This window comes from Oncorhynchus mykiss, chromosome Y (genome assembly GCF_013265735.2).
Source record: "Oncorhynchus mykiss isolate Arlee chromosome Y, USDA_OmykA_1.1, whole genome shotgun sequence".
Classification (NCBI taxonomy): domain Eukaryota; kingdom Metazoa; phylum Chordata; class Actinopteri; order Salmoniformes; family Salmonidae; genus Oncorhynchus; species Oncorhynchus mykiss.
Window position 1 is genome coordinate 40,315,944 of NC_048593.1, and position 19,327 is coordinate 40,335,270.

General features: G+C 42.6%; 1 protein-coding gene across 1 annotated transcript; it reads right to left on the reverse strand.

The window, feature by feature from the left end:
• Window positions 1–582: 582 nt before the first annotated feature.
• LOC110510250 (serine-rich and transmembrane domain-containing protein 1) lies at window positions 583–12,293 on the reverse strand. The gene is made up of 2 exons (XM_036968182.1): window positions 11,738–12,293; window positions 583–1,899 (listed from the first exon to the last, which is right to left on the reverse strand). Exon 2 carries the CDS (start codon window positions 1,874–1,876, stop codon window positions 1,529–1,531), a length of 348 nt encoding a protein of 115 aa, XP_036824077.1. The 5' UTR covers window positions 1,877–1,899; window positions 11,738–12,293; the 3' UTR covers window positions 583–1,528.
• Between the last annotated feature and the right edge of the window lie 7,034 nt (window positions 12,294–19,327).

The following is a 19,327-nucleotide window of genomic DNA, read 5'->3' on the forward strand; positions in this document are numbered from 1 at the left end:
GGCCGCTGTTCCCTGGGAGAGAATACTCTGGCTTTATGGTATGAGGACGCTGTTCCCTGGGAGAGAATACTCTGGCTTTATGGCATAAGGCCGCTGTTCCCTGGGAGAGAATACTCTGGCTTTATGGCATTAGGCCACTGTTCCCTGGGAGAGAATACTCTGGCTTTATGGCATTAGGCCGCTGTTCCCTGGGAGAGAATACTCTGGCTTTATGGTATGAGGCCGCTGTTCCCTGGGAGAGAATACTCTGGCTTTATGGTATGAGGACGCTGTTCCCTGGGAGAGAATACTCTGGCTTTATGGCATTAGGCCACTGTTCCCTGGGAGAGAATACTCTGGCTTTATGGTATGAGGCCGCTGTTCCCTGGGAGAGAATACTCTGGCTTTATGGTATGAGGCCGCTGTTCCCTGGGAGAGAATACTCTGGCTTTATGGTATGAGGACGCTGTTCCCTGGGAGAGAATACTCTGGCTTTATTGTCTTTTTCCCCTTTATTTTTGTTCTTACTCATGTTGTTTTTGTCCATAACAATGTCAGGCAGGAAATGAGGCCAGTTGTGGGATCATACCTTCAAACAAAGAGTGATATTACAAATGTTAATATTTTTTATTGTTGAACCTTCTCGATATCCAGTCCATTACAATTCAATACTTTCAAAATAATCAAATATGAGGTCTGGTTCAGTATGCACTTCACAGTTAAAACAGGTTAGTACAGGTTGCCCTGGAAAAAGTAGAGATATTTTGTTATTACAGAAAGAACTATACTTCACAGTTAAAACAGGTTAGTACAGGTTGCCCTGGAAACAGTAGAGATATTTTGACATTACAGAAAGAACTATACTTCGCACTAAAATCAGGTTAGTACAGGTTGCCCTGGAAACAGTAAAGATTTAGGATATTACAGAAGAGAAATCAGCATTGGGGACAAATCTGAAATGGCCCCTATTCCCTATAGATAACACTACTGTTGGCCAGAGCCAATTATAAAGGGAATATGGTACCATTTTGTACACAGCCAGAGAAAGATGAACTCTGAATTAAAGCTGGATGAGATGTGTTATCTGAGATAAACATATCAGTCACATAATGTTTATCCATGTGGAATTAGTAACAGAAGCGGTCGTTTCCTATTTCCAATAAAAAGAGAAAGACCGATATAAATCACACTGAAAGCGACACTAGATAAGAGTAGAACCCGGCTAACTTTTCGGAGGACTTCTAAGATTCTAAAGTTGTATTCCATGGATGCGAGAATCGAAACAGACGACTGGTGTTTCATTAGTTTCACACCGTAAGGAAAACGTTTTTTATCTCTCTCTCTCTCTTCCTGGATCTGCTCTTTACACAGTGAACTATGTTTCCCATGAGCCAAAAGGAGAAGTCACAGAGGGTTCAGAGTTCAGTTCAAGCTACCGCCTTAACACAGTGTAAAGTCCCATATGGTCCAACTGAAAAGCTTGTTTACAGGAGTGTGTGTGTGTGTGTGTGTGTGTGTGTATGTATGTGTGTGTGTGTGTGTGTGTCTCTCAAATTGACAGTGAGGACACGGTTGACCTCTGTGAAGATATACTACAGATCTCCATGTTGGTGAATGAGCTGCCCCCCTCACTGCTGCAGTCAGGCAAAGAGGAGGAGGATGTAATGACATTCTTTAGCCTGTGGAGGGAGATGATGATCATCGACAGCAGGAACACCAGCAGACTCAGGAAGATCCACACGTACACATAAACATTCTCCTGTCGCCCCGACGACAACCCTGTCCCCGCCGCGGCTGCAGTGGAAACGGAGGTGGGGGAGAACCTCAGGAAGTTTCCGTTGTCTGGGGAGATTTCGGTTCTGTTCAGCTCCTCCAATGAGAGGTCCATACCGGACATCCTGACGATCGGAATGGACAGATCTGAGCGAGAGGAGAAATAGGTTGTTACTGTGCCTGATAGTGTGGTGAATTCATAGCCTCGTGACCAATGACGTAAACGCATCAATTAAGTTAAATTAAGAGAACATTAAGGGTGGATCCCAGATACAAAGCAGGACTCACTTGAAACAGAGATGTCAGCCTCAATGTGACTTCCCTGGTTAAATAATGGATCAACAAATAGAGACAAATATATACAAACATGCTGTACTGACAAGAGGATCATTATAAAATACAGGCTAGTATAAGAACTAGGCTAGTGTAGTAATAGAACTAGGCTAGTAATAGAACTAGGCTAGTGTAGTAATATAACTAGGTTTGTAATAGAACTAGCCTAGTGTAGTAATATAACTAGTGTAGTAATATAACTGGGCTAGTAATAGAACTAGGCTAGTGTAGTAGTAGAAAAAGACTAGGGTAGTAATAGAACTAGACTAGTGTAGTAATATAACAAGACTAGTGTAGTAATAGAACTACACTAGTAGTAATAGAACTAGACTAGTGTAGTAATATAACTAGACTAGTGTAGTAATAGAACTAGACTAGTGTAGTAATATAACTAAACTAGTGTAGTAATATAACTAGACTAGTGTAGTAATAGAACTAGACTAGTGTAGTAATAGAACTAGACTAGTGTAGTAATAGAACTACACTAGTAGTAATAGAACTAGACTAGTGTAGTAATATAACTAGACTAGTGTAGTAATAGAACTAGACTAGTGTAGTAATAGAACTAGACTAGTGTAGTAATATAACAATACTAGTGTAGTAATAGAACTAGACTAGTAGTAATATAACTAGGCTAGTAATAGAACTAGACTAGTAGTAATATAACTAGGCTAGTAATAGAACTAGGCTAGTGGTAATATAACTAGGATAGTAATAGAACTAGGCTAGTAGTAATAGAACTAGACTAGTAGTAATATAACTGGGCTAGTAATAGAACTAGACTAGTGTAGTATGTCGTGGAAGATTCAGAATTTGTTGGTAACATATGTAAGATGTTTTATATTTATCAAATGTGTGTAAGTTAATTCTCATCAGAATGGTATTTTTGTATAATACTGTGGCGAGGTTGCAGTTATCTGTTCTATGTCAAGACTAAGTTGCATGTGCCACTGAGAGGGGAGAGGTCAAAGTGTCATCATGTGTAAACATATCTTTTACTCCCTACCTTTTTCTAGTGGGGAAAGGAGGGTGGCAGTGTCTGGAATCATTCTCATGCTCCCTTTTATCTTAACCTATAGCCTCACTCTCCTCTCCGTGAGTTTGTATTTAGAGTGGGTTATATCTAAATGACAATTTGATATATGCCTGTTGATATGGAGGATTGGTTTATGGTTCTGGGGTTTGGGAAAGGAGACAAAGCTGAACGATGAATTATGTCTATGCTGTCTGACTATGTGTGATCTTTGCTATAAAGGATCCCATTTTGCCATTGTGTGGGGACTCTCAACTTTTCATTAGAGATACTGAACTGTTGAAAGTCAAAATGCTATAGAGCTTATATAATTAAAGATGGACTTTTATAACTAACTCTGACTTGTGTGTGTGGTTTGCTCCCATGATTTGGTAAATAGAGGAAATTTCCACGACATTTGGCGACGAGGATGGGATGTGAATCTTCACTCGGTGACTGTTCCTACGATCTAGGTAAATAAATCGTGCACGAGGGATCCCCCTTAAACTTGGGATCTCAGGGAGAACCACACTTCGGGAAACGAAGCAGATGGACCAACTTTTGATCTGAGAGGAAGCGAGCCGAGTGGATACCACATCTCGAACTGAGTTTTTTTAAAGAAAAAGGTGAGCGAACCACACACAGATTTGAAGTCGAGTTTTTTAATTATGCCTGTTACGTATACTCTGATCGTGAATTCCTTTGTAAGGAAGGCACCTTGGCGGCCTAAGCAGGGCCGAGTCAGAGGAGAGTAATCTGGGGGTTTTGTGGACTCAAAAGATACTCTGCACTGTCCGGTTGCCAGTGACCAAGAGCCCTCCTAACACTGAATTGATCACAGTGGGGATTTGGTGAGGTCTGTCGGGGTGAGGACCCAGGGTGACTGTGTGTTCTAGGTGAAACACGGCACTTGGTGAAGCCCTATTGGAAGAAGGACCTCATTCTGTGCGTCTGTGTGATTTGTCTAAGTGACCCTCAGATGTGGTGAATTCCAATTATTTTAAATGTGCTAGCCAGGTATGCCCTGGGTTACTCTGTGTTTTGTTATGGGATCACTAGGTAATAGTTGTCGTTCTGTGTGAGCGGGGTAGGGTTGACTCTGTGTGGGAAAACCTTTTGATGTCCTGTGTGGACGCCTGACCAGTTCTATGTGAAAATCTGAACAATCCTGTGTGGATGATCCTGAAAGTTCTGTGTGAGTACCTAAGATTTTTAAAGTTTTATATGGATTCTGTGAATTATTTGAAATTATGATAAATGGTATATGTGTATAAAGTAATGCGTAGAATGATTAGATACAATTTAAACCACCCATTCGTAGACGTACGTAGGTTTTGAGTTGATATCTTAAATGGATAATTTGATAAAGATGAAGTTTTTAAGCACTATTAAAATAATCTACAAAATCTGGGAAATTGAGCTCTAGAAACTGATTAGAGTGTGTCCACTTTTTGGTTATCTTACCCTAACGATGTAACTATAAAACGCATATTGGATTATCTCCGTCTGGGTGAAACGTTTCAAATTAAACTGCCCTTAAGGTCTGAACATGTTATCATTTTTCTTCCCAGTATGAGAGAAGTTGCGGGATTTATTGAATAAACTGTTTTCCATAAAGTTAAAGAGAATTCGAGGGATGCTCGATGTAATTTATAATGTTGTACAAAGCCTAATGTTTTCCATCAAACTAATTATCATTGCGTGATTAATGTGTAAAGTAATTGAAATACTTTGCATAGTCTACTTTTACTTTAATTAAAAGGCGCAATATCTTTTCCTAGTCATTAATGTCGATTTTATTCTTTGATTGCTAATATCTTCATTTGGAATTTAGCTGGAGTAAAGTTTGTACTATTAAAATTGGGCTATTATTCTTCTGGGAATTACCGATAGTGACGTGTTTTGATTTTACTTTGTAGATGGGGTTTAGATTTTCAACATAGCATTAGTGGTTCAGTGGTAGAATTCTCGCCTGCAACGCGGGAGTCCCGCGTTCCATTCCCAGTCATGGCGCTGGCTGAATTCAGAGTTTTTGATTGTAAATAATCTATTTGTATGTTTTGCCTGGAAAGTTATGGTCGCTAGTGTTTGTATAAGAGATAAATTGAACATTTTCAATAGATTGTTTAGGTTAAATTGATAGACTAATTCAATTTAACATAATAACGAAGCGAATTCTGATGCAAGACGATGTCTGTTCAGTAAATTATCTGCTGGAATAATGTATTGAGAATTGGGTCGTATTTAAATTACTGTATCAATAGAGAAGACAGTTACCGAAGTTAAAGAAATTCTGAATAATAGCGGGGAGAGAATGGCAATGGAAAGTGGTTACCGAAATGTTTTTCATTCTTATAGATTGACTGATGCATGTTATAAGTTTGGCGCTGCCTGTTATTTTTAAAGAAATAGGATACATTTCATAAGTGTGGAGAGCAAAGAGAAAGTTATAAAGTTGGGGTTTTAATCTTACGATAGAGGTAAGGAAAAAACGTTGAAATGAGAGGGGTTATATTTTTGCCCACTGGGGGAAAAATAAATAGGAAAGTTTAGTTGAAAGTATGGAAGAGAGTTAGTTGTTATGTTGGCTGCTAATTGTCAGGGAAAGTTGCTGGAGGCAGGTAGATTGTTGTAGAATAACGTAAATTTGCGTTATTAGTTTGAATATACAATAACCTTACTCTAATTGTTTTGACCGTTGTTCAGGTACATGTTTGTCTGTATTTCTAGCAGCTGATTCGCTAGGTGGGCATCATAGATTTGTGGGAGACTGGATGTCTGAATCATAAAACATCGTAAGAATAGATTCTGATGGCTATTGATTCTTGGTTTGATTGTTTAAGTGACACCAGTTAATTTGAGCAGGAAAGTTCATGTACATGTTCATTAGAGATACTGAACTGTTGAAAGTCAAAATGCTATACAGCTTATATAATTAAAGATGAACTTTTATAACTAACTCTGACTTGAGTGTGTGGTTTGCTCCCATGATTTGGTAAATAGAGGAAATTTCCACGACAAGTAATAGAACTAGACTAGTGTAGTAATAGAACTAGACTAGTGTAGTAATATAACTAGACTAGTGTAGTAATAGAACTAGACTAGTGTAGTAATAGAACTAGATTAGTGTAGTAATAGAACTAGGATAGTAATAGAACTAGACTAGTGTAGTAATAGAACTAGGCTAGTGTAGTAATATAACTAGACTAGTAATAGAACTAGACTAGTGTAGTAATAGAACTCTACTAGTGTAGTAATATAACTAGATTAGTGTAGAAATAGAACTGGGCTAGTAATAGAACTAGACTAGTGTAGTAATAGAACTAGACTAGTGTAGTAATAGAACTAGGCTAGTGTAGTAATAGAACTAGGCTAGTGTAGTAAAATAACTAGGCTAGTAGTAATATAACTAGTGTAGTAATAGAACTAGGCTAGTGTAGAAATAGAACTGGGCTAGTGTAGTAATATAACTAGGCTAGTGTAGTAATAGAACTAGGGTAGTGTAGTAATACAACTATGCTAGTAATAGAACTAGACTAGTGTAGTAATAGAACTAGGCTATTGTAGTAATAGAACTAGGGTAGTAATATAACTAGGCTAGTAATAGAACTATGCTAGTGTATTAACAGGGCCAGACTGAAAGAGAGACTCAGTGTCCAAAGTAATGTTGAAAAATTGTGGTAACTTCTGACAACGTTCATCCTGATTTCAGGAATCTTCCACCTGGGACTTCTGGAAATCCGGGGAAATTTTACCCGGGGTTACCAGACTTTTGCAACCCTGTTTGTAAAGCTAGACCTTTAGAGGCAGTTTCCTCTCTGAGCTTAGAGGAATGGAGAGATCGAAGGGGAGAACAGGTGGAAGACTTCAAAAGGAGAGTGTATTTAACATAGAGGAGAGCGGGCAGCTCACCTCTCATTCTCTCCATATCCTTTCCTCACATCCATATCCGCATTGCCTCGCTGCAGCTGCCTATTGCTATTCCTGCAGTGTGTCCGTTTGTGTCTCTGTAGTTCTCACTCTCTCTCTCTCCTCCCTTCTCGCACTCTCTCTCTCTCTCTCTCTCTCTCTCTCTCTCTCTCTCCACCCTTCTTGCACTCTCTCTCCCTCTCTCAGTAGTTCTCACTCTCTCTCTCTCCCTCTCCACCCTGCTCGCACTCTCTATCTCTCTCTCTCTCTCTCTCTCTGTCCTCTCACTCTCTCTCCCTGTGCTCTCACTCTCTCTCCCTCTCTCTGTCTTTCTCTCTCTCTCTCTCTCCCTCTGTCCTCTCTCTCTCTCTCTGTGATCTCCCACACTGTCTGGAATTACTTGCTATAATTGGGTAGGCGTTAAGTGTACACATTGTGTTGGGACGGGAGTGTTTTCATACTATTTTATTGAAATGTTGTTGCTTTTCAAGTTCAATAAAATAGTCTCTCCTCATCCCCATCATTCTCTGTCCCTCTCTCTTAGTCTCCCTCCATCTCTCATTGTGAGAAGTGACATGAGCTCTGTTCCTCCTAGCCCTAGGCTTGCTTTTGTTCTAGTCTACTGAGAGAGAGATGACATGTAGGTGTTGATGTTGTTCTACTGAAACAGGTTTCCCTCAAAAATGTCCATGTATTTATCATCATTCCTTCAATTCTGACCAGTTTCCCAGTCCCTGCCGATGAAAAACATCCCCACAGCATGATGCTGCCACCACCATGCTGCACTGTGGGGATGATGTTCTCGGGGTGATGAGAGGTGTTGGGTTTGCGCTAGACATAGCGATTTCCTTGTTGGCCAAAAAGCTCAATTTTAGTCTCATCTGCCCAAAGTACCTTCTTCCATATGTTTGAGGAGTCTCCCACATGTCTTTTGGTGAACACCAAATATGTTTGCTTATTATTTTCTGACCACTCTTCCGTATAGCCCAGTTCTGTGGAGTGTACGGCTTAAAGTGGTCCTACGGACAGATACTCCAATCTCCGCTGTGGAGCTTTGCTGCTCCTTCAGGGTTATCTTTGGTCTCTTTGTTGCCTCTCTGATCAATGCCCTCCTTGCCTGGTCCGTGAGTTTTGGTGGGCGGCCCTCTCTTGGCAGGTTTGTTGTAGTGTCATATTCTTTCAATTGTTTAAATAATGGATTTAAATGGTGCTCAGTGGGATGTTCAAAGTTTTGGATATCTTTTTATAACCCAACCCTGATCTGTACTTCTCAACAACTTTGTCCGTGACCCTGTTTGGAGAGCTCCTTGGTCTTCATGGTGCCGCTTGCTTGTTGGTGCCCCTTGCTTAGTGGTGTTGCAGACTCTGGGACCTTTCAGAGCAGGTGTATGATACTGCAATCATGTGACACATAGATTGCACACATTTGGACTTTATTTAACTAATTATATGACTTCTGAAGGTAATTAGTTGCACCAGATCTTATTTAGAGGCTTCATAGCAAAGGGGGTGAATACATATGAACTTTTCTGTTTTTCATATATATATATATATTTTTTCAGTTCAATTCACCAATTTGTGTATTTACATGAAATCCAAATAAAAATCTATTTAAATTACAAGTTGCAAGGCAACAAAATAGGAAAAACGCCAAGGGGGGTGAATACTTTTGCAAGGCTCTGTACAGGGAAAAGGGTGCCATAGGGCTCTGGTCTAAAGTAGTGCACTATATAGGGAATAGGGTGCCATAGGGCTCTGGTCTAAAGTAGTGCACTATATAGGGAATAGGGTGCCATAGGGCTCTGGTCTAAAGTAGTGCTCTATATATAGGGAATAGGGTGCCATAGGACTCTGGTTTAAAGTAGGCTCTGGTCCTCTCCCTCCTACTCTCTCTTGTTCCTCTGTCTTTTGCTGTATTCATTTGTTGATGTTGTTTTGCTATGAACCGTCTGATAAACCTTGTTGGTGTGAACTGAAGTGGCTGATAATTGCTCTTAATTATGCTTTTTGTATCCAGGCAACAGGCTCATTACAACGCTTTCTACTCCTTAACTGATTTTAGTGGCAAGAACACACACATGCTTCATAGTGTGAGAGGAGGCCATTCTGTTGTTTACTCTATTGTGGTATTAACATGAATAATAGATCAGGTACCGTTTGTCTAAATGTCATGACATTCTGGCCTCAGCCTTGACCACGGGACCGTGTGTGTGTGTGTGTGTGTGTGTGTGTGTGTGTGTGTGTGTGTGTGTGTGTGTGTGTGTGTGTGTGTGTGTGTGTGTGTGTGTGTGCGTGCGTGCTGGTAGAGTTGCCCTGCTGTCCTTTAAGCCATGAAATCAGTTAGAGGTCACTTCTTTTTATGTCCATTTCCTCTTTTCTCTGAATTCCTGGTTTACAATCGCTCTCTCCATCCCTCTCTCCATCCCTCTCTTCATCCCTCTCTCCATCCCTCTCTTCATCCCTCTGTTCATCCCTCTCTACATCCCTCTCTTTATCCCTCTCTCCATCCCTCTCTTTATCCCTCTCTCCATCCCTCTCTCTATCCCTCTCTCCATCCCTCTCTTCATTCCTCTCTCCATTCCTCTCTCCATCCCTCTCTCCATCCCTCTCCTCATCCCTCTCTTCATCCCTCTCTTCATCCCTCTCTTCATCCCTCTCTCCATCCCTCTCTCCATTCCTCTCTCCATCCCTCTCCTCATCCCTCTTTTCATCCCTCTCTTCATCCCTCTCCTCATCCCTCTCTCCATCCCTCTCTCCATCCCTCTCTCCATTCCTCTCTCCATTCCTCTCTCCATTCATCTCTCCATCCCTCTCTCCATCCCTCTCCTCATCCCTCTCTCCATCCCTCTCTTTATCCCTCTCTCCATCCCTCTCTCCATCCCTCTCTCCATCCCTCTCTTTATCCCTCTCTCCATCCCTCTCTTCATCCCTCTCTCCATCCCTCTCTCCATCCCTCTCTCCATTCCTCTCTTCATCCCTCTCTCCATCCCTCTCCCCATCCCTCTCTCCATCCCTCTCTCCATTCCTCTCTTCATCCCTCTCTCCATCCCTCTCATCATCCCTCTCTTCATCCCTCTCTCCATCCCTCTCTCCATTCCTGTCTTCATCCCTCTCTCCATCCCTCTCTTCATCCCTCTCTCCATCCCTCTCTCCATCCCTCTCTCCATCCCTCTCTCCATTCCTCTCTTCATCCCTCTCTCCATCCCTCTCCTCATCCCTCTCTTCATCCCTCTCTTCATCCCTCTCTTCATCCCTCTCTCCATCCCCCTCTTTCTCTCCGTCAGAGGAAGTGCAGTCATTCTAGTGCTTTTGTCCATTTTTATGAATGAATCAATTCTTGAGCTTGTTAACTGAACTACAGTTAATTAATTTAGGATTAATTAACCTGATGCAGGGACAGTTACTATTGACTCCTTGACACATAAGTGCATACACAGACACACACACACACACACAATCAGACACACACACACACACACAATCAGACACACACATACACACAAACAATCAGACACACACACAATCCGACACACACACACACAATCCGACACACACACACACACAATCAGACACACACACACAATCAAACACACACACAGACACATGCAAAATCAGACAAACACACACACACAAACAGAAACACAAAATCTGACACACACACACACACAATCAGACACACACACACAAAGAGCTCTCAAGCTCAGTGAGAAAGAGAGAGTGTGAAAGAGAGAGCGAGGGATAAGAGAGAGAGAGAGAGAGGTCATGTGGAGAGTAATTGGGATTCCACAGAGGATGTGAGTACAAGAAAAAGGGTGAATGACAGAGAAAGGAAGAGAGAGAGAGGGAGGGAGAGAGGGAGGGAGAGAAGGAGGGAGGGAGGGGGAGGGAGAGAGAGAGAGGGAGGGAGAGAGGGAGGGAGAGAAGGAGGGAGAGGGAGAGAGAGAGAGGTAGGGAGAGAGGGAGGGGGAGGGAGAGAGGGAGGGGGAGAGAGAGAGAGGGAGGGAGAGAGGGAGGGAGAGAGGGAGGGAGAGGGAGAGAGAGAGAGGGAGGGTGAGAGGGAGGGAGAGAAGGAGGGAGAGGGAGAGAGAGAGAGGGAGGGTGAGAGGGAGGGAGAGAAGGAGGGAGAGGGAGAGAGAGAGAAGGAGGGTGAGAGGGAGGGGGAGAGAGGGAGGGGGAGAGAGAGAGGTCATGGATTGATTGGAATTCTGCAGAAGATGTGAATAAAGAAGAAAGAAACAAGAGGGAGAGAGAGGGAGGGAGGGGGGAGGGAGGGAGAGAGGAGGGGTAGAGAGAGAGGAGGGGTAGAGAGAGAGGAGGGGAAGAGAGAGGGAGTGGGGGAGGGAGGGGAGAGAGTGGGGAGGGTGGGAGAGAGGGAGTGGGGGAGGGTGGTAGGAGGGAGGGAGGGAGGAAGGGGGAATGGAGGGGAAGAGAGAGAGGAGGGGAGAGAGGAGGGGAGAGAGGAGGGAAGAGAGTGGATAGAGATTGATTGTCCAGCCTTCTCCCATCATTGTTGTGTATCAATCAGTTCAGTACTTTTATCACCTGTTCATGGATAACTGTTGGTCAAGACTTACTCCCCTCTCTACTGTCACACACACACACACACACACACACACACACACACACACACACACACACACACACACACACACACATACACACACACACACACACACACACACACACATACACACACACACACACACACACACACACAGTAAAGATCCTGACCTGTTATTGCTTGAAGAAGTCCTCTCTGTCACATCCCTCAATCTCTGTTTGATTGTTCAGCCAGACACTCCAGACATCTCTCTCTCTCTGTCTCTCTCTCTCTCTCTCTCGCTCTCTCTCTCTCTCTCCTCTCGGTATGAGAGACAGCCGAGTGTGTATTCCTCTTCGACACGAGCAGTTCTTCTCCAATCACACACACTCTCTCTAAAATCTAATTGCGTGTGTGTTATATTCTCCTCAAAACAAAGTCCAGGAAAGACAGGAGAGTAATCCAACAGATATAACCAGTGAAGGATTAGGAGAAAGAAAGGAAGAATGGAAGGAAGAAGAGAGAAGAGAGAATAGAGGAGAGAGAGAGTTCTTCACTCTGTTGTATTCATCCACTACTGGGAGCTGAGTGTTGCCTCACTGACCACTGCTCTCCTCCCCCACTCTCTCTCTCTCTCTCTCACACACAATCTGTCACTCATTGCTCTCTGACAATTAACACATTATCACTGCACTCTCTTGTTTCTCTCTCTCTCACCCTCTGTCCTCTCTGTGTCTTTCTGTTTCTCTCTCTCACACCCTCTGTCCTTCTCTCTGTGTCTCTATTTTCTCTCTCACACACCCTCTGTCCTTCTCTCTGTGTCTCTCTGTTTCTCTCTCTCACACACCCTCTGTCCTTCTCTCTGTGTCTCTCTGTTTCTGTCTCTCACACACCCTCTGTCCTTCTCTCTGTGTCTCTCTGTTTCTGTCTCTCACACACCCTCTGTCCTTCTCTCTGTGTCTCTCTGTTTCTGTCTCTCACACACCCTCTCTCCTTCTCTATGTTTCTCTCTCTCTCACCCTCTCTCCTCCTCTCATTCTCTCTGTTTCTCTCACTCTCTCTCATCCTCTCTCCATCTCTCCTTCTCTCTGTTTCTTTCTCTCTCAAGCCCTCTCTCCTTCTCTCTGTGTCTCTATGTTTCTCTCTCTCACACACCCTCTGTCCCTCTCTCTGTGTCTCTATGTTTCTCTCAATTCAATTAAATTCAATTGACTTTACTGACATGGCAAGTTCATTATTACTTACATTGTCAAAGTATACATATCGAAAAATAAAAATAAAATACAAATATGTATTTATATATATAATATATATAATATATATATATATTTATATATAATTAAATGTTGGGACCAACAGCAATAACAATAGTAGTAGTGGACATGGGATTACCATTAACAACAACTACAACAACAATATTAATGAGAACAACAATACATTAAAGCAATGGTAGTGGACCAGTGTCAACATGACTGAGAAGACACATGACCTGGTAGTAGACCAGTGTCAACATGACTGAGAAGACACATGACCTGGTAGTAGACCAGTGTCAACATGACTGAGAAGACACATTGACCTGGTAGTAGACCAGTCTCAAACTGACTGAGAAGACACATGACCTGGTAGTAGACCAGTGTCAACATGACTGAGAAGACACATGACCTGGTAGTAGACCAGTGTCAACATGACTGAGAAGACACATGACCTGGTAGTAGACCAGTGTCAACATGACTGAGAAGACACATTGACCTGGTAGTAGACCAGTCTCAAACTGACTGAGAAGACACATGACCTGGTAGTAGACCAGTGTCAACATGACTGAGAAGACACATGACCTGGTAGTAGACCAGTGTCAACATGACTGAGAAGACACATGACCTGGTAGTAGACCAGTGTCAACATGACTGAGAAGACACATGACCTGGTAGTAGACCAGTGTCAACATGACTGAGAAGACACATGACCTGGTAGTAGACCAGTGTCAACATGACTGAGAAGACACATGACCTGGTAGTAGACCAGTGTCAACATGACTGAGAAGACACATTGACCTGGTAGTAGACCAGTCTCAAACTGACTGAGAAGACACATGACCTGGTAGTAGACCAGTGTCAACATGACTGAGAAGACACATGACCTGGTAGTAGACCAGTGTCAACATGACTGAGAAGACACATGACCTGGTAGTAGACCAGTGTCAACATGACTGAGAAGACACATGACCTGGTAGTAGACCAGTGTCAACATGACTGAGAAGACACATGACCTGGTAGTAGACCAGTGTCAACATGACTGAGAAGACACATTGACCTGGTAGTAGACCAGTCTCAAACTGACTGAGAAGACACATGACCTGGTAGTAGACCAGTGTCAACATGACTGAGAAGACACATGACCTGGTAGTAGACCAGTGTCAACATGACTGAGAAGACACATGACCTGGTAGTAGACCAGTGTCAACATGACTGAGAAGACACATGACCTGGTAGTAGACCAGTGTCAACATGACTGAGAAGACACATGACCTGGTAGTAGACCAGTGTCAACATGACTGAGAAGACACATTGACCTGGTAGTAGACCAGTCTCAAACTGACTGAGAAGACACATGACCTGGTAGTAGACCAGTGTCAACATGACTGAGAAGACACATGACCTGGTAGTAGACCAGTGTCAACATGACTGAGAAGACACATGACCTGGTATGAAAGACAAAACAAAACAAGATGGGAAATATTATGGACATTACATTGCACTTTTCACTGGCTGTCCCTCAGGTTGTGTCCCTCAGGTTGTGTACATTTTGGCTTTTCAAATTCTTTGTATTTCAAATTCTTTGTATTGAATTATAATTTTGGGAAATAAATATTCTCTTAGGTCTGAGTATTTGTCACAGTGTAATAGGAAATGCAGCTCAGTCTCTACCTCTCCCCTGGAGCAGAGTGAGCACAGACTGTCCTCTCTGGGCAGCCAGGTTTGTCTGTGACGACCGGTCTCTATAGCCAGTCTGTCCTCTCTGGGCAGCCAGGTTTGTCTTTGACGACCGGTCTCTATAGCCAGACTGTCCTCTCTGGGCAGCCAGGTGTGTCTGTGACGACCGGTCTCTATAGCCAAACTGTCCTCTCAGGGCAGCCAGGTTTCTCTGTGACGACCAGTCTCTATAGCCAGCCTGTCCTCTCTGGGCAGCCAGGTTTGTCTGTGACGACCGGTCTCTATAGCCAGACTGTCCTCTCAGGGCAGCCAGGTTTGTCTGTGACGACCGGTCTCTATAGCCAGCCTGTCCTCTCTGGGCAGCCAGGTTGGTCTGTGATGACCGGTCTTTATAGCCAGCCTGTGCTCACTGAGTCTGTACCTAGTCAGTGTTTTCCTCAGTTTTCTATCAGTCAGAGTGGTCAGATAGTCTGCCACCATGTACTGTCTGTTTAGAGCCAAATAGCATTGAAGTTTACTTAGATTTTTTGTGGTGTCTTTCCAATAGGTGATATATTTTTCTTTTTGTTTTGTGATGATTTGGTTGGGCCAGATTTTCTGAGTGCTGTCCTGAGGCTCTATGGGGTTGGTTTGGGTTGGTGAACTGATCCTCAGAACCAGGTGGCTGAGTGTTGTCCTGAGGCTCTATGGGGTTGGTTTGGGTTGGTGAACTGATCCTCAGAACCAGCTGGATGAGGGGACTCTTCTCTTGTTTCATCTCTTGACATTGTAGAGCTGTGTGATGGAATGTTTTGGGGTCACTTGTTTTTAGATGGTTGTAAAATTTGATGGCTTTTTTTTCTATTAGAATGAGGAGGGGGTATTGGCCCAATTCTGCTCTACATGTGTTATTTTGAGTCTTTCTTTGCACAATACAGTCTTGCAAAATTCTGCATTTAGTATTTTGATTGGATGTTTGTCCCATTTGGTAAATTCATTATTAGAGATTGGACCCCATACTTCACTGCCATATAGAGCAATTGGTTCTAGAATTGATTGAAACATTATGAGCCAGATTCTAATTGGAATTTCGATTTTGATGTTCCTTTTAATGGCATATAATGCTCTTCTTGCTTTGTCTCTCAGCTCATTCACAGCCATGTGAAAGCTACATGTGTTGCTGATATTTAGTCCTAGATATGTGTAGTTTTTGGTGTGTTCTAATAGAACTGTGTCCAAATAGAATTTATATTTGACAGACAGATGTGTGTGCTAAAATGTATCCAGTAGGTAATGTCAGTAGAGATTAGACAGTCCAGGGCAGTATGTAATTGTAGGTAATGTCAGTAGAGATTAGACAGTCCAGGGCAGTATGTAATTGTAGGTAATGTCAGTAGAGATTAGACAGTCCAGGGCAGTATGTAATTGTAGGTAATGTCAGTAGAGATTAGACAGTCCAGAGCAGTATGTAATTGTAGGTAATGTCAGTAGAGATTAGACAGTCCAGGGCAGTATGTAATTGTAGGTAATGTCAGTAGAGATTAGACAGTCTAGAGCAGTATGTAATTGTAGGTAATGTCAGTAGAGATTAGACAGTCCAGAGCAGTATGTAATCGTAGGTAATGTCAGTAGAGATTAGACAGTCCAGGGCAGTATGTAATTGCAGGTAATGTCAGTAGAGATTAGACAGTCTAAAGCAGTATGTAATTGTAGGTAATGTCAGTAGAGATTAGACAGTCCAGAGCAGTATGTAATCGTAGGTAATGTCAGTAGAGATTAGACAGTCTAGAGCAGTATGTAATTGTAGGCAATGTCAGTAGAGATTAGACAGTCCAGAGCAGTATGTAATCGTAGGTAATGTCAGTAGAGATTAGACAGTCCAGAGCACTATGTAATCGTAGGTAATGTCAGTAGAGATTAGACAGTCCAGAGCAGTATGTAATTGTAGGTAATGTCAGTAGAGATTAGACAGTCCAGAGCAGTATGTAATCGTAGGTAATGTCAGTAGAGATTAGACAGTCCAGAGCAGTATGTAATCGTCTACTGCTCAAAGATAAAAGATACAGCTACCTTCCTTTTCCCTGGAGAGAGCTGGCAACTCAATTCAATGTAACTTTTTATGGCTGCAGGGGCAGTATAGAGTAGCTTGGATGAAAGGTGCCCATATCAAACGTCCTGCTCCCCAGTCATAGTTAATATTTGCATATTATTATTAGCACATTCTAAAGATTGATTCAGTACATCGTTTGACATGTTTCTACTGACTGTTACGGAACTTTTGGACATTTCGTCGCGTTATAGTGGACGCGCTTTGTGACTTTGGAATTGTTCAACAAACGCGCTAATCAAAGTAGCTAATTGGACATAAATTACGGCCATTTTCAGATTTTTTAATATAAGTTTGAACTTTATCAAACAAAACATGCATGTATTGTGTAACATGAAGTCCTATGAGTGTCATCTGATGAAAATAATTAAAGGTTAGTGATTAATTTGATGTTTATTTCTGGTTTTTGTGAATGCTATATTTTGCTGGAAAATGGCTGTGCTTATTGTGTTTTGGTGGAGACCTAACATAATCGTTTGTAGTGTTTTCGCTGAAAAGCCTATTTGAAATCGGACACTTTGGTGGGATTAACAATGAGAATAGCTTTAAAATGATGTGGAACACATGTATGTTTTAGGAATTGAAATGATGAGATTTATGTGGTTTGAATTTGGCACCCTCTATTTTCACTGGTAGTTGTCATATCGATCCCGTTAGCTGGATTGCAGCCATAACAGGTTTTAAGGACTTTATTGTCATGGGAAACATATGTTAACATTGCCAAAGCAAGTCAAGTAGATAATAAACAATACATATGAACAGTAAACATTACACTCACAGAAGTTCCAAAAGAATAAAGACCTTACAAATGTCATATTATGTCTATATACAGTGTTGTAATGATGTGTAAATGGTTAAAGTACTCTCTCAGTCAACATTAAATCGGTGATCCTTTCCTACAAACAGAACACACAACTAACCAACTCGAGACGGTTGGAAGACGGGGGGATCATTTTAAAACATACAGTACAGTTTTAGTTGGTCTTTGCCTCACACTCAAATTCTCTTCAGTATTAACTCCCGCCCCATGACTATCCCTATTCGTCCTGCTCAGTCCTCTTGTGTTCCCTCTGATTGGCTAAGGGGACCTTCACTCGGTAAATGGGAAAGACATCTGTACCTCTTCAAGAAAATACTATTAGCCTTCTTTTCAGTGTTTGTTCAACGGCGGCGCCGGTATATATGAGAAATGGAATTGTGCACAACCAACCAATGGCCAAAAAATATATTACATCTGGAATGAATGGAAAAATACCAGATGTTTCCTGACATAGCAACATAGAACAAAAAGCAGGTTAGGAAGTGCAGGTCAGTTTCCACCTCATTTTGTGGGCAGTGTGCACATAGCCTGTCTTCTCTTGAGAGCCTGATCTGCATATGTCTGTACATAGTCAAGCCTTTTCTTTGTTTTGGGTCAGTCACAGTAGTCAGGTATTCTGACACTGTGTACTCTCTCTTTCTCTCTTTCTATCTCTCTCTCTCTCTCTCTCTCTCTCTCTCTCTCTCTCCCTCTTCCTCTCCCTTTCTCTCTTTCTATCTCTCTCTTCCTCTCCCTTTCTCTCTTTCTATCTCTCTCTCTCTCTCTCTCTCTCTCTCCCTTTCTCTCTTTCTATCTCTCTCTTCCTCTCCCTTTCTCTCTTTCTCTCTCTCTCTCTCTCTCTCTCTCTCTCTCTCTCTCTCTCTCTCTCCCTTTCTCTCTTTCTATCTCTCTCTTCCTCTCCCTTTCTCTCTCTCTTTCTCTCTATCTCTCTCTCTCTCTCTCTCTCTCTCTCTCTCTCTCTCCCTCTTCCTCTCCCTTTCTCTCTTTCTATCTCTCTCTTCCTCTCCCTTTCTCTCTTTCTCTCTCTCTCTCTCTCTCTCTCTCTCTCTCTCTCTCTCTCTCTCTCTCTCTCTCTCTTTCGCTCTCTCTCTCTCTCTCTCTCTCTCTCTCTCTCTCTCTCTTTCTCTCCCTCTTCCTCTCCCTTTCTCTCTTTCTATCTCTCTCTCTCTCTCTCAGTCTCTCAGTCTCTCAGTCTCTCTGTCTCTCTGTCTCTCTCTCTTTGTCTCTGTCTGTCTGTCTGTCTGTCTGTCTGTCTGTCTGTCTGTCTGTCTGTCGCTCTCTATCTCTCTCTCTGTCCATCCGTCCACCCTTCCGTCTCTCTCTCTCTGTCTGTCTCTCTCTCTCTCTCTCTATTGCTCTCTGTCCGACTCATCCCCTTCCTCGACCTTATTCTTTCACACCTCCCCCGTATTCTCTAAAAATGTCTTGCTCATCATCACTCTAAAAAACATACTGTCATTTCTGTCTCTCGCTCTCTCCTCCTCTGTGTGTGTCTCCTCTATTCTCCTCTCCTCTCCTCCATTATCCTCTCCTCTATTCTCCTCTCCTCTATTGTCCTCTCCTCTATTCTCCTCTCCTCTCCACTATTGTCCTCTCCTCTCCTCTATTCTCCTCTCCTCTATTAGATTCTCCTCTCCTCTATTCTCCTCTTCTCTATTCTCCTCTCCTCTCAACTATTCTCCTCACCTCTATTCTCCTCCCCTCTCCACTATTCCCCTTTCCTCTCCACTATTCTCCTCTCCTCTACACTATTCTCCTCTCCTCTACACTATTCTCCTCTCCTCTATTCGCCTCTCCTCTATTCTCCTCTCCTCTCCACTATTCTCCTTTCCACTATTCTCCTCTAATCTATTCTCCACTAATCTATTCTCCTCTCCTCTCCTCTATTCTCCTCTATTCCCATCGCCACTATTGTCCTCTCCTCTATTCTCCTCTCCACTATTGT

Excerpts from the sequence above, each read along its gene's own strand:
- LOC110510250 (XM_036968182.1), bottom strand. The coding sequence starts at position 1,876 with ATGTCCGGTATGGACCTCTCATTGGAGGAGCTGAACAGAACCGAAATC.